Source organism: Lutjanus erythropterus, chromosome 3, assembly GCF_056507025.1.
Source record: "Lutjanus erythropterus isolate fLutEry1 chromosome 3, fLutEry1.hap2, whole genome shotgun sequence".
In the NCBI taxonomy this organism is placed as follows: Eukaryota; Metazoa; Chordata; class Actinopteri; order Lutjaniformes; family Lutjanidae; genus Lutjanus; species Lutjanus erythropterus.
The window spans coordinates 11062278-11077053 of record NC_139319.1 but is presented as its reverse complement, the minus strand read 5'-3'; the positions used below and the strand labels follow the sequence as shown (position 1 = coordinate 11077053).

Here is a 14776-nt window from a genome sequence, read left to right as displayed (position 1 = left end):
CAGAAGGACATAAATTCTTCATGTTTTAAGTCTTGTTAAAGCCGTTGACCCATTTGTCACATCTGACGTTTCTTTGGCCTGCGTGTGAACCTGAAATGCAAACAGCAGCCTCTCTGCTGAAATAACCTGCCATATTACATTTGAAGAGAATCAGCTCAAACTAGAAAACAATCAGATTTGTTTCGCCTACTCTGTATACTGTACAGACAACACGCTATCATGAACGCCGTCACCACATTCATCCATAAATCTCCTTTGTACACAGACAGCCAATCACAGTGTGTCAGGAGTTGTATTCAATATAAAATGAGTATTATAGAGGTGATTTAGGTGAATTTTGTTGCATAAATATATTAATAGATAAATAAAATGGAAAAGTTTACACTTCACATTGGCGTGACTGTCTTGCAAAAAGGAAAATAAAACTTAGAGGTGTAATTGACTCATGAACACAGTCCCTCTCATTCATCACTTATGACCCGTATGGCGGTATCTGTATCTGTAGAGACCCTGCCCTCTGCCTGTTTTCTCTTATTTTTCAATATTTTGCTGTATTCTGGACACTTTGCCAAATTTTCTGGTTTACAAACAGCTCAGACAAATTCCACTGATTCTACCAGCTCACACCAAAATCAAAAATACATACTTTTCCTCTTACCTGTAGGGTTATTTATCCATCTAGATTTGAGTTGCAGAATTTTGCAAATATCAGCCGTAGAAATGTTTGCCTTCTCTTGAATATAATGACACTAGATGGCTTGTGGTGCCAAAAATACATTTGAAAAACTCAACAGCAACGTCAGAAATCTTGACTCGGTTACTCAAGATAATCCACAGAACTTGTTGTGAGCAGTCTCTTGTAGGAACAAATTTTTTTTTCCACCAACTGATAAATGAAGAAATACAGTCTGTCATTAATAGAGTAGTTCAACATTTTGGTAAATATGCTTATTTGCTTTCTTTCCAAGAGTTAGAAGAGAAGATTGATGCCACTGTCATTTCTGTGAGTTACCCAAATAGGAAGCTACAGCAAGCTTGTTATCTTAGCATAACATAAAGACTAATAACAGTTAGCTTGGCTCTGACCAGATGTAGCTAAATCCAGCTACCAGGCCCTCTAAAGCTCAATAATTAACATGTTACATCTCATTTATAGATTATATGTAGTTCTACCTCTGTTTTTATCTTTGTGCTAAGCTAAGCTAACAAGCGTATAGCTCCAGCTTCATAACTACCATACAGACATGAGAGTGGTATCGATCTTCTCACCTAACTCTCTGTATGTCTCCTTTACGTTAACATAGATGCACATTCAGCTTCTATACATGTAGACTTTTATAGATCTTATTTATGCCAAAATTTAATTCCTGTTGAATGAATTTTTGTTGCATTTCTGTTTCCTGCTCTCCCAGGTGTGTAACCTGACCTGGTGGACTCTGACTGAAGAGCCTCAAAGAGAAATCCCTCTACAGAAAGTGTCCTCTATCAGCCACCGTAGCTCCCAGGGTGAGAGTCTGAATATTGAGGCCACTTGGAATAAAACCAACCACCATGTGATAAACAGTCATCTATTCACACACACATGCTGCTGTTTGAGTAACTTCCTGTGTCTGCTGTGTGTGTGTGTGTGTGTGTGTGTGTGTGTGTGTGTGTGTGTGATGTTGCAGGCTCCGAGCCAACGCGGCGGGTGACTTGTGGTCAGGGGACGGGGTTTTGTATCTCAGCAGCGCGGCGGTCAGAAGAGCCTCCAGCCCCCAGAGTTCCCAGTGTTAGAGAGAGTGTGTTCTGGTCCAGGTTCTGCTGCTTCAATGCGCTCCTGCTGGTCAGCATTAACATTTTCCTGTATGCATACTTTGCCTGAGCGGAGGATCAGATTTAACATCCTGCCTCACCCTCCCACTGAATGCCTGCCAGTCCCTCCCAACATGAACTCCAAATCCTGCCAGCCTGCCAAACAGCCACTGATTTCTCCAATTCCAGGAAGGTGGGGAAACAAACTGTGATTTTTGTACCGATTTCACACACATCCTTCAGAATCAAAGGAATGTACTGTACTACAAGAGAAACATGCAGATGTAAGTGCTGTTAAAAACTCACATTTCAAACTAGACAACAGTGAGAGAGAGAGAGAGAGAGAGAGAGAGCTCCAACAAGGCTGCACAAACCTCTAATTTCATTATTTTCATAAAAGACAAAGTTGAGAATTAATTTAAAGGACCGGTGTGTAGGATTTAGTGGCATCTAACACTTCGCTTCACCCTCCCCTTCCAAGTTTGTAGGAGACACTACAGTGGCCACGAAATTCACGAAAAACTCCCTCTAGACTCTTTCTAGAGCCAGTGATTGGTTTGTCCATTCTGGGCTACTGTTTGTTTGTTTACACATATAGAAAAGTTTCAGAAAGATACAGTGCATAATAATTACAAAGGCATGTGAAGGACAATTATATGTATAAACCTCCAGAGGCTTGCACAGTCGCATTCTTCATACAGCATATTAAAGGTAATAATTAAAGTAATGCACTACACACAATTTGTATGTATCTATCAATAAATTTAACAGTAAAAAACCTGAGACATGGTTTAGCATAGTGCTTGACAACAATATCTCCCATTAATAACATCTTTTATGCAAATATAGTGATTCAGTCATTGTCATAAGACTCACACACACGTCAGGAACACATGCAGGTGTACACTAACCCTCTCACTGACAGACGAAGGCTAGAGATATACTTGCTGTTTAAACGCGTGTTTGTATAGACAACTAGCTGCATAGTGAAGCGAACTGTTCACGCATGTTACTGCAAAACACCACTAGAGGGCACAACAGAGAAATCAGACCATAAATCACTCGTAAAAACAAAAAAAAAGAAGAAAAGGGGTGCAGTTTTTCCATTATCTTCCTCTGTGCACGTACATAGTGGTCTCGAGCCAGTTTCCATCCATCCAGCTGTTGTGGCAGGCGTGTGAAGATACGTCATGTATGAGCCTGTCCTCAAAACTTTCCGCTGTTGTTATTGCTGGTGACGTATCTCCTTACCCCTGACCCTGTCACCGCATTCTGACGGACGTGCACACCCGATGCTCCACATGGACACAGGATACCTGAGGCAGACGTCAAGCGTACACTAACGCTTAGTTAAAAGCAAGTATAGATCTGCCCTAAAAGGATCCACTCATACGACATGACCTCTTCAGTTTTCATAAGACAAGGAAAATAAAGGAGAGAATACTGTAGAAACATGGTGGTGCAACATGGCGCCTCTGTAGGTACAAACAGCTCATTATAAAGTAACAAAGCACAACAATTTTTATTTCCAGTTGATAATACACTAATGAAAACATACATATGAATATACTGTTCCATTTCTGCCATATTCTGCCAATAATTCCCATTAAATCCTACACACTGCACCTTTATTCTGCATCTGGATCCACATTTGTAGCCAATTACACATAATGACAGATAATCGCAGATAAATGGGATACACATTTTTGTCATTCGTGTAAGTGCAAAAGGTCACGAAAGAAGGCGAAAGGTTAAAGAATCTCGCAATGTTCGGTTCAGTGTTGTTTTAAAATCACTTTATTATACATACAGTATTTTTACACATGTGCTTTCATGTTATGATGTTTATCCTTTTACTACCATTACATTACATTTAAAACCCCACTGTGGGTTATTGGTTTGTTCATAAAACCTTCACCTCCTATTTCTGATGTAGTTGGGATGCACGATAAATATGGGCCCGATATATTATTATCCAATAAAGGGAAATTCATATTATTATTTATTATTCCTTTAATGATATTATAGCCAATAAATATCGGCTATAATAGTCTGTGAATTATCAGATTTAATATCTAGTATGTCAAAGCATTTAATTTGAATTCTTGGGCAAAATACTCTATAAAAGCCAAAGTATGTTTCTGAAATTTCTTGTTGAACTTAACTAGCAAAACTAATTCAACATCTGATGAGTCAGAACTGTTCTTTGTTCATGTTGTAACAGTGATGTCAGTTAGATTTGGTTCAGTCAGAGCTGTGAAATATTAAATCATCCATCTTTGCTCACTACATCTCAACTTCAGGTCTGCTGAATCTACATGTTATATGAACTTCTTTTTTAAAATACAAACGTGAAATTATCTGAATCAGACATGAGAAGCTGAAAAGCTGATCCACATCGTGCATCCCTCTAAACAAGTTTTAAAATTTTAAAAGGTTCTTGTCCAAATTATAATGAAGCTTGTGGCGGCTTGTAACAAGCAAACGCAAACATGCACTTAGTGGTAGATAAAATATGACATCTAAATAAAAGGGCATTACACATCTTGAATTTAAAGCTTACAAAATATATAGTCATATTATATAGTGAAATTATATTTCTGTGGTTTATATTGTATATGATTTACATAGTTCCATTTCCTTTTGAGTCTATGTGCTTAATGATAATTATATAGTTATATTTATGTCCTTATGTCAGTTCAGCAAGGTTTTGTGAACCTTCAGTTATTGTTCTAGTGTTCGTTCCTTCTATTTAAATAGTTTATTGAATATAAAAAAAAAAAGATTTCTCAAACTTTGCTGCCAAATTCTCATGACCAGCTATTTAATTTAGTTTTTAAGTTTGATGTAAATTTAAATATGGCACACGCTCGTGTTTTCTATTCATGATGGAGTTCCAAATGCATCAATATATTTCTATATTTATATAGAAAAATCATAAGAAGTTTTACATTTATGTTTTATTATTATCAGACAAATCATCTGTTAGTACTGAAAATTACTTACAAACGACCCCTTTCTGCTTAACATCAGACTCCCACAAGGTTGAGAAACTCTGTTATAATGTCTGTGATTTTTTTTTTTTTTTTCTATTTGTGAAGTTCATGAAGGATTGATAAGTACAGATTGTTGGATGTAAAAAACCTCATGTCAGTCAGGAGACAAAATATCTTCACAACTTGACCATCAAATGTTTCTTTTCTTGTGATATTTCAAATAAATTTAAAGATACGTGCATCAAAGCTACAAGTGTCTGTCCACAAATGAACACGGCTTAGAGCATTTATAACCAGATAATATCAACCTTTATTAAGCTTCTGCACTTTTACTAAAGAGGAGGTCATGGGCAAAGACATGGTGGTAATACAAAGAAAACATGAAGTTCACTTCCAAAACAATCTGTTGGTGAAAGGAGAACACGAGGACTCAGAAGGTGTAAAGGTTCACTCGGAGGCTGCAACAGTTATTTGCATGACATCACTTGCACAGCTCTCTCTGGAGTCACAAAAACGTTTTTCACATCTGTATTATTACGCCCCAACAGCTGAAAACAGACTTTGATGTAAAATCAGTTTCTCTTCAGGCGTTTTCTATTTATGACTAAATAAGCAAGAAGAAAAGTTTTAAGAATAGTTTTATTTTTATCCAAATGTGTGGCCTCAAGTCACTTCAGTCAGGCTCAAGTCACAAATTTGATGACTTAAGACTTGACAAAATCAAGTCGCAAGTTGCAAATCAAGTTGGACTTAATGGCTCGTGATTTCACTTGTACTTGAGCCTTTTGACTTGAAAATACTTGACACCAAAGAGCAAAGAGTCTTATTTTTTTAAATCCCCAACTAATGTTAACACCATTCATTTTCAGCAAGTCGACACTTCAATTCCCCAGATCGACTTTATTTGAACCAATCTGGCAGCATCCAGTCAGGTTGCAGGAGAGAATCATGAAGAACAAACGTTACGTTACTGAGACGTTGAACAGAGAACGGTGAGTCGAGGCTAATAGGAACATAGTTAGCAAGCTCATGCTTAGCTAACGTTAGCTTAACAGTTAAGTAACTTTGTAAATCAATGAGGCTGGAATTTTACTGTTACATTATGACTTGTTTAAGACTCAAAACTGTAAGTTTATGACTCGGGACTTGTCTGTCTTGACTTGGAACTTTACTCCAGACCTCAGTGCAAAGACTTGTGACTTGCAAAACAATGACTTGGTCCCACCTTTGGTCACTCAAAAACTAATCAGGACTGTGTGTATGTGGTTTGAGGGTTAGGGTTAGGGTTAGGGATTTGATCGACAGTGACAGTCACAATTCACCAACTGTCATCAGATATGGATTTAAATGCTGCCAAATCCTGATTGGTTCGAGTATATGACAAGCTCCGCCCACTGCAGAACAACAGACATGACCGGAAACACAGAAGTCTCTCATGTGAAATGACAAAATCTGTTTCAACTTGGACAGAAAACACTGTCTTCACACACAAGACCCTGAAGCAGATTGAAAAGATTGTTGTCAATCAATGTTCTTTTGTCGATAGACTAATCGATTATTGTTTCATCACTAGATCGATTATTGGATGAGTAAAGTCAGTGTCTACAGCCTGAGAGTCAGTGATACAGCCATGACGGTGTTCAGTTTGATATGGTGTCAGTGGTACAGCGGCTGGACGTATTCTGCCGGAAAGATTCCCACTCGGCCTCGACAGCGCCCCCTCCAGGTCAGCGAGCTCGAGCAGTCCAGCAGGTCGATGATGTCACCACGCAGGAAGTGGAGGTGGGCGGTCTGAGGGGGAGTGTAGTCACAGAGTGCGTGAGCCAGACGAGGTTTCTGCACAAAGACAGAGCAGAGCCATCAGACAAACGGGTGTGTGTTTAAACTGTTTATAAGGGTTAATGACGCGTCATGATTCGTCATACCGCCAGAACTGGCTCCATCCGACGTGGCGGGGACTCTCTCTCAGGGTGAGAGAGGCGAGAGTAGAGGCGTGCTGAGGGGAGGGACTCCTGAGAGCTGCTTTTGTAAGGGTTGGGGTAAGGGTTATGTCCAGGTGGGGACAGCAGACGAGGGGACGAGGGCAGGTCTTTGAGGCAGACCACTTTCTCCACGGCGATGCTGTGAGTTCTGTAGTAATCCACCAACCGGTTCAGGGAGCAAAACGATTCCTCCCAGATGCAGTACTGACCTCCCCCCTCCAGCACCCGGAAATGTTCCACCCTGTCACCATAACTGCAAAACAAAAGAGTGAGAAGAGAGTGGAGAGGGGAAGTATTCAAGTACAAATACTTTGTTACTGTACTGCAGAGTTTTCAGGAATCTATACTTTACTTGAGTATTTATTTTTCTGACAACTTTTTACTTTTACTCCCTACATTTTAACACAAATATCTGTACTTTCTACTCCTTACATTTAATTTTTTTTTTACTTTTAATGCATTTGAGGGGAATTATTGATTAATTTTATTTTGCATCACTGTACACCGCTTTCTGTACATCAAGACTGATTTAATAACACATAGAAAAGACGACTCCTTGGTGCATATCACGCATGACAGACATAAAAAGACAAATGCTATGTATGACGTAAGAAGATTTAATAAGATGAAATTACGTAAAAGACGTAACAAGACTAAAATGGTGTGATAAGAAAATGATTACGTAAAAAAAGATGAAACAAGACAAAAACAATGTAATGATACATAAGTACATGAAAACAAATGTAATGAGACAAAAATGACGAAATAAACGTAAAAAACGTAACAAGACACAAAAGATATAATGAGACAAAACAATGCTAAAGACGTAACAAGACACAACAAGACAAAAACAATGTAACAGGACCTAACAAGATGACGATAACGTAAAAAGATTTCTTTTTTCATCTTTATTTATTCAGGGTTGGTACACTGAGAGCGATGCTCTCTTTTGCAGAAACGCCCTGATCACATTCACACCTGGAAGCTGCCCAGTACAACCAGTCTTATCTGCTGGCCACTGCGCAGCTCCACTGGAGCGGTTGGGGTTAAGGGCTTTGCTCAAGGGCACCTCAGTGGTGGTAATGAGGGAGGGGCAAGTGCTGCCTTTCACTTTCCCCAGAAATTACCCAGATTCATCCTGCAGGCTGGGGGATTGAACCGGCGACCATCCGCTTCCCTAACCTTTAGGCCACTACTGATGTAAGAAGATGTAGCATCATGAAAACAACATAAAAGACGTACCACGATGAAAACAAGAAAAAAACAACATAATGAGACAAAAAAGGCCTAAGACGATGAAACAGACAGACTTGACTGTGGAGAAAAGGTGAGGCTCTGCTCACAAACAGTCAGTATCTGTACTTTTACTCGAGTAAACAACGTGCGTACTTTTGCCACTTCTGAAAGTGAGACGTGTGAAGGGGATAAAGGCAGGTATGCACACTCCTTCATGCTCCAACCCAAGGGTGAAGATGAGAATTGTGTTCTTCTTCATTCCTTTGCTTGTTTCTTTGTTTAGTTGCACCACAGATGATGTGTGCATACCTCTGTTAGTGTGGGAAATATGACCCAAGTCTTCTGCATGTGTGGGTGTAGCTCCAAAATCATCAAAGGAGGTATTCTCAGGTGATAAATCTCAAGTGTCAAAATACACACACGTGAATAAACATATCAATCTGGTCGGAGTTGTTTTTAAAAACTCATAGCGGTTAAGTAATAAGTAAATAGTTTGTCTCATACTGATACTGAGCAGCTCAGAGTGAAAATAAAAACACTAATTTGGGAGACATAAAAAAACTGAAACCGAGGGTTGACTAATTGATCGGCTTCTAAAGGGGGACATGCAAGAAAAATTTTAGAGGTCACTCAGTAGAGTGCAGATCCATGCCAAGAGACAGATGGTGAAGCACTTGCTGCAATGCCATCAAAACTGCCAGATGCAACCAGCAGAGATTTAAAAAGTTCTGCCAAGATGTCGAACTGAAGCAGCTTTTGATCACTCGCAGCCCCTGATGGGAGAAGTCAGCCGTCAATGGTCGTATAAAGCAGAACAGTCAAAAAAACAATTCCTATTAGGCATTTGTGTGTAATTTTGTCAATAATTAGAGTATGAACTTGTGATCTTAGCCTTGAAATCTAATCAGTCCAACTTTGAGTCCAAGTGAACGTTTTTGAAAATTTTATATATTATGTAAGAGCAGGAGGTGTAATGAGCTGTGTAGCTTCACCTTCTACAGTCTTCGTGTCATCTTTGATCTTGTGTTGTACTGTTTTGTTGGGAATAATTGCCTTTTCATCATACTGTTTATGTAATTATTTGAAGAGACGTTTTTAACTCTCAAAACAAACATGCCCAGTGTACCAAGCAAGGTTGTCCCTCCCATACACACCTGAAGATAATCACCTGATTACTCTAAAAGGAGGGTGACACACCGATGAAGGCTCGTCTGCAGAGATGTGTCAGCCGAAGACATGAGAAGTTTTGAGGGATTTTGTGGTGTTCTAGTTAATATGTTGGGGTGGCACGTTGGTTTCCTCACAACAAGAGGGTCTTGAGTTTAATCTACAGAGTTTGCATGTTTCTGTCCTGCCTCTGTCCCCGTCTCCTCTCACATTCCAAAGACATGCAATCAGGTTAATTAGAGACTAAACTTCACATTGGTGTGTGAATTTTAATGTTTGTCTGTCTACTGTGTCCCAGTTCTGTACTACAAACTGAATGCATACAGAATATACTGCACTATATATTAATGTTGTGTGCTGCATTTTGCAATTAGTGTATAAGAAATCAACATACTTCAACAGTTTTATACTAATAAGAAATGACACAATACAGAGACGTATCAAACTGAGACTTTGGCATACTAATACTTGTAAAACATAGCAAGGATACAGCAAAATGTTTTTCCATAATCACATACTGGCTATTTTTGGTTTTATGAGGTGTTCCTGGAGCTGTTTCACCAACAATTACATTTTTTCAGCTCCTCATCATCCATTGTGCATACTACTGTGAGACAATAGTGTCTATCAAAACTGCCCTACGATGCCAAAATGCAGTTAGCAAGACCAAAATCTGACTCGATGACATTTGTTGTGCCATCTAACATTTTTATGTCATATAAATGTATAATTCAAAAGAAAACAAAATGTTAATGAGCAATTAAAACAACACACAACTAAAAAAAAAACAAACCAAACAGCCAAGTATAGTGTTGATGTTAGTGAAAGCAAAAGAGCAACAAATTATAGCTAGCAAGAGATAGCCACAGCTAGCCCTAACTAAAGCCCCGAAAGTGGCAATCAGTTTCAGTGAACTAATATCTTGGTAAGTTTGTTCGTTGTCCCACATAAGTAAAGCAGAAGTTAAAACCCGGGCAGCTAAAGTAGTCCTGCTAAAAAGCTAACTAACTAAATGTTAGCTTAGTTTAGCAGAGAAGCAGTAACTGCCAAGTTGACTCAAGTGGAATTCAAATTTTTGTGTCAAGCTACTTTTGTGAATCGATTTATTGTATTAACTTAAAACTAATTATTGTTGTTGTTGTTATGAGCAGTAGTATGAAAATAAATAGTAGATGGAAAGCTGAAAAAAAATTAACGTTGTTTTCACTGAAGGCCTTTTCCCTGAGGACAGATTTTGTGTGATAGAATAATATGATGAAAAATATATAAAATAAAGGAATTACATCCATCTGTTACAGTTTACCCAGTCAACTTCACGTTTAACTTAACTTTTTTGCCATTGAAATGTATACTTCCTAAGAAAAACATTTTAAATCATGTTACAACAACGCAGCCAAAACAAAACAATCAACTAGCTACACTGCTAACGTTGGCTAAAACAAGATGGCAAGTCCTGTTATAGCTAGTCAGAGATAACCACAACTAGCTTTGACTAAAGCCTTATAACTGTTAAATGTATAAATTTCAGTGAACTAACACGCTGGCAGTTTTGTTTGTTGTAGCACATAAGTGAAGCAGAATTTGAGGTTGAATCCAGTCAGCCTGCTAAAAAGCTAACTAGCTAAATGTTAGCATAGCAGAGTAGCAGTAGGCCTAAGTGCCAGATAAGTACTTGACTCTTGGGGAATTCACCATTTTAAATGGCTTACTTAAATGTATTAAGGTCTAAATAAATTTATTGTATTAATTTCAAGTTAATAATAGTGATTATGAATTAAACAAATAGCTGACTGTTAAGTAGGCTAAATGGAAAGCTAAAACCAGATCACTCAATAATATTCCCTTAAGTTTTTCTAAAAGTTTATGTCAGTGATTATTGGTAAAACTTTATCTTTATAAAAAATATATAAAATAAAAGAATTATCCTGTCCATCTGTTACAGCTTTTCATGAGTCACTGTTCTTGTCTTTGTAAGGCAGAAAAACAAACTCAAAAATTAAGTCCACTGTTTAAACTAAACTTCATGTTGTGACTTCTCCTGTTTTAACACACCACATGCTAAAAACAAAACATGTTTAGAGTTAGTAATTTAGAATGGAATTAGGACACAATAACCCTGTGATTAAAAAGCTGCTATAGTTCATGGATTGATAGTTCAGAAGAAGTTCGTCTGTCTTCAGTCTCATAAAACACGTTGTTGTGTTGATGCCATGTAGGTGACCTGCATACCTGCTGAGAACTGAAAACAGTCTCCTTTAATACGTCTCAGCAGTTTACAGCTATAAACCATGTCTTATGACTCTCATGACTTTTTTTTCTTGAACGCTGTCACCCTCTGTTGATCGTCCTGAGGATCTACACTGTGTGGATGAGAATGAGCGAATGCACATAAACAAAGCAGTTAACGCTCAGGGCTTGCAGGCAGACAGATGTTGTTCCTTAAAACATTGATATATGAACATTATGTACATGCATGTCTCTTTGGCATGTGTCAATTGCATAATGTACCTGTGTTTAATTAAAGACTGAGTGCAGTTATGTAATGTCCCCGATTATTGAACACGTTTAATTCACCCTCAATGATTAAATGTGTCCTGCGTCACTTCACCCAATTACACATCTTCTCTCTCTCACACACACACATGCATGCACTCTGACAGTCTGTTATATTTTTAGTGCGCAGGGTTCTCGTAGAACATATTTAAATAGTCTGACTCTCCACTGACCCTGACACACACTCGGAGACACGTGGATGCTGTAACTTGCTAATGTGCCCAATGTGATGGAAAACAAACCAACTGTAGTACATCATGTAACAAGGAGATGCTGCTGCCTTCATGGTCCATATTCTTATAATCTATCAGCATATCAAGGTGGTAAAGTGTGGAGCAGATGCTTGCTGTCTCTGGTCATTAAGACACACTGGTGATGTTTTCAGGGAGGGGCGGCTGAAAGGGAAATTACAGCAGCACAGCAGATTCAACACAAGCCAAATATAACCGCTGCACCACAGCACACAAACATTTAGGAACTTATTAACATCACAACGTGGGACGAGACAACAAGGGGACGTTAAATCAGTCTGCAGCAAGAGATCTGTCTGACTTTTCTCCTGTGTGTGTTTGTTGGCTTGTGCGGTGCGTTCACTGACCTGACAGAGACAGAAAACTCCCCAGGAGCTGATTCACTCTCTCTCACCAGGAACACCCCAGTGTCCTGCCAGCGCAGACGCTTCTCAGCCTCAAGTCTCGACACCCGTCCTGCAAACCACCTACAAACACACACACACACAGGCATGTCAATTACACTCTCCTCTTGAGCCAATACATAATATTTTAAGAATTAGAGTATATTTATGTTGCTCTTGCAACTGGCAACGAGTCTGAGTTCCATTTGAATGAAAAATCTGAATCAGAATCAGCTTTACTGGCCAAGTATGTGCGCATAGGCAAGGAATTTGACTCTCTCAGTGTATTTAAACAGGAATACAATAAAAACAACAGCCAGGGCTGCACAATTTATTTATTATTGCAATATATAAATCGTAATATCGTCAAGCGCAAATTCCAAATCACAGAAGCCACAGTTTTTTCATTAAAGAAAAATACATCACAAAACAGTATTATAATTAAGTACTGTAGTGCTGCAGAGATGTCCTGGTCTATAAATCTTGATGTTTTTTTTCAGTGGAAGTTAAAATTGTGATACAAAATGATCATTTCCACTAATTGTGAGTCATGTTTCAATCACAATATCTTTTTTTTAAATCACATTGTGCAGCCATAATAGCAGCTAAGAAGATCACAGCAAAGCTGAACAAATAAAAGTAAATTGTAGACAGAAAGCGAGTCATTTATGTATATCAGTGGTTCCCAACCAGGAGTTTGGGACTGAAATGATCAGAATAACTTTGAGGGGGTCACAAGATTTTCCCTCAACCCACGTTATGTTTATTTTTTCAGGCTTTTCTCCACTTTTTGCTTTTTGACTTTCACCTCTTTAGGCTTCAAAAGTCCTTCAAATGAAACAATATGAGCAGGAAAAATCACTTTCACATCTTGATCTTAACTGATGAGGAGTCACAAGTAGAAACAGACTGATATATCAGCCAACCGATATTATCATATTATCAGTTTATATTGATACCAGGATATATTCTGTCAGATGTGCACTTTTATGAAAACGGTGAAAACTTTTTTTTGTAGCTAGCATTTTCTGTGTATTTGAATCTATTTCTTAATGCAAGTTTTATAGATGTATGAAATGTATTATTCTGTTTTTATATTTGTAGTTATTAAATATGCTGGTCGAAGTTTATTGTTAAACTGTGAAATATCCCGCCTCCATTACATATCTTTGTAAAGTGTTTGACAAACCACATTAAAGAGATCATCGCAGATAGATAAATAAATAAATAAATGAATGAATAAATAAATAAAAACACAAAGTAAAAGACACACAAAAAATTCTATTCTAAAACAAAGAGGGAACCAATAAAGAGAACCAGCGATGTGACGTCGCATGTTAAAACTAGTAAGATTGTATTGTATTTATATTTTATCATGTAGAAAGATCATTGGCTGATATATCAATATCGAAATTATTTGACTCCCTAATATCGGCATCAGCCCCAGAAGTCCAGTATCGGTTGGCTCTAGTCAAAAGTAAAGGAGTTGCAAGCCAAAAAAGTTGAGGAACCACTGATATCAATACTATAATATGATGATAATAGAGATAATGTGATCATATGCATAAAATATTTGGACAAATGATTTGTTTTTACGGATAAGGAAGGAGGGAAATGTAGTTCTCTGGCACGTAGCCACGCTTCCCCCGGATCTCTGCTGTGTACCAGCAAGAGTCATCGTCCATCTCTGTCACCTACAAACACACACAGTTATTCTCACAGTGGAAACATGCAGTCTTTAAACTTTTTTTAAACCCTTTACATGCATCCAGCCAACCACTCACACACTTACCTTGATGATGTCCCCTTTCTGGAAACTGATCTCGTCTGCTTCTGATGCTGTGAAGGAGAAAAGAGCCACCGCCTCCATCCTGAACGGGAGAGTGGAGTCACCTATGAGAACAGCCTCACTTCATGAATGAAGGGAGAGGATACAGCTGTGTGATCATCATCATCACCATCATCATCATCAGCAGCAGCAGGGTGATGACACTCTATTACAGGATGAGATAATCAGTGTGTGTGTGTGTGTGTGTGTGTGCAGTCTCTCTCTCTCTCTCTCTGACATCCTGCTCATTAGTTAATGAGGAGAGTTTTCTCTGCGCGTGTGTCCCTCTGTTCTTCCATGTGACTGAGTTGGGGAGTGTGTGAACACGTGGAGGTGGCGGCTGCCCTCTCCATCTCTGATGTGTACACACACACACACACACACACACACACACACACACACACACACACACACACACACAAAACTCCAGGGCTTTAATGAAGCATTTCCACAGGGGAAATCAGTGACAGAGGAAGGAAGGAAAAGAGAGACAGAGAACGAGTGAAAATAACCCAGAATAGAGAGCGAGATGACCTGGAGTGTTTATGACTGCCTACTCAGGATTATAACAAGTCTTTGTAAAGGTTAA

General features: G+C 38.5%; 2 protein-coding genes across 2 annotated transcripts in view; one reads left to right on the top strand and one right to left on the bottom strand.

Moving 5' to 3' along the window:
• slc5a10 (solute carrier family 5 member 10) overlaps positions 1-2128 on the top strand; it is a 33140-nt gene extending 31012 nt beyond the window's left edge. Inside the window, exons 14-15 of the mRNA XM_084714975.1 lie at positions 1413-1506; positions 1668-2128. Of these exons, the coding sequence (XP_084571101.1) occupies positions 1413-1506; positions 1668-1861 (288 nt within the window). The 3' untranslated portion in view covers positions 1862-2128. The remainder of the gene's footprint in view (positions 1-1412; positions 1507-1667) is intronic.
• Positions 2129-6084: 3956 nt separating this feature from the next.
• Positions 6085-14316, bottom strand: LOC146329702 (GRB2-related adapter protein-like). The gene is made up of 5 exons (XM_084714973.1): positions 14152-14316; positions 13956-14053; positions 12324-12443; positions 6713-7022; positions 6085-6623 (listed from the first exon to the last, which is right to left on the bottom strand). Exons 1-5 carry the CDS (start codon positions 14227-14229, stop codon positions 6444-6446), a joined length of 786 nt encoding a protein of 261 aa, XP_084571099.1. The 5' UTR covers positions 14230-14316; the 3' UTR covers positions 6085-6443.
• Positions 14317-14776: the final 460 nt, after the last annotated feature.

Bases quoted from the DNA above. Each gene is read 5' to 3' on its own strand.
- LOC146329702 (XM_084714973.1), bottom strand. From the start codon at position 14,229: ATGGAGGCGGTGGCTCTTTTCTCCTTCACAGCATCAGAAGCAGACGAG. The intron at 14,054-14,151 runs GTAAGTGTGTGA...GTGTGTTTGTAG, and splicing joins AGAAAGGGGACATCATCAAG to GTGACAGAGATGGACGATGA. The intron at 12,444-13,955 runs GTAAAAACAAAT...GTGTGTTTGTAG, and splicing joins ATTTCCCTCCTTCCTTATCC to GTGGTTTGCAGGACGGGTGT.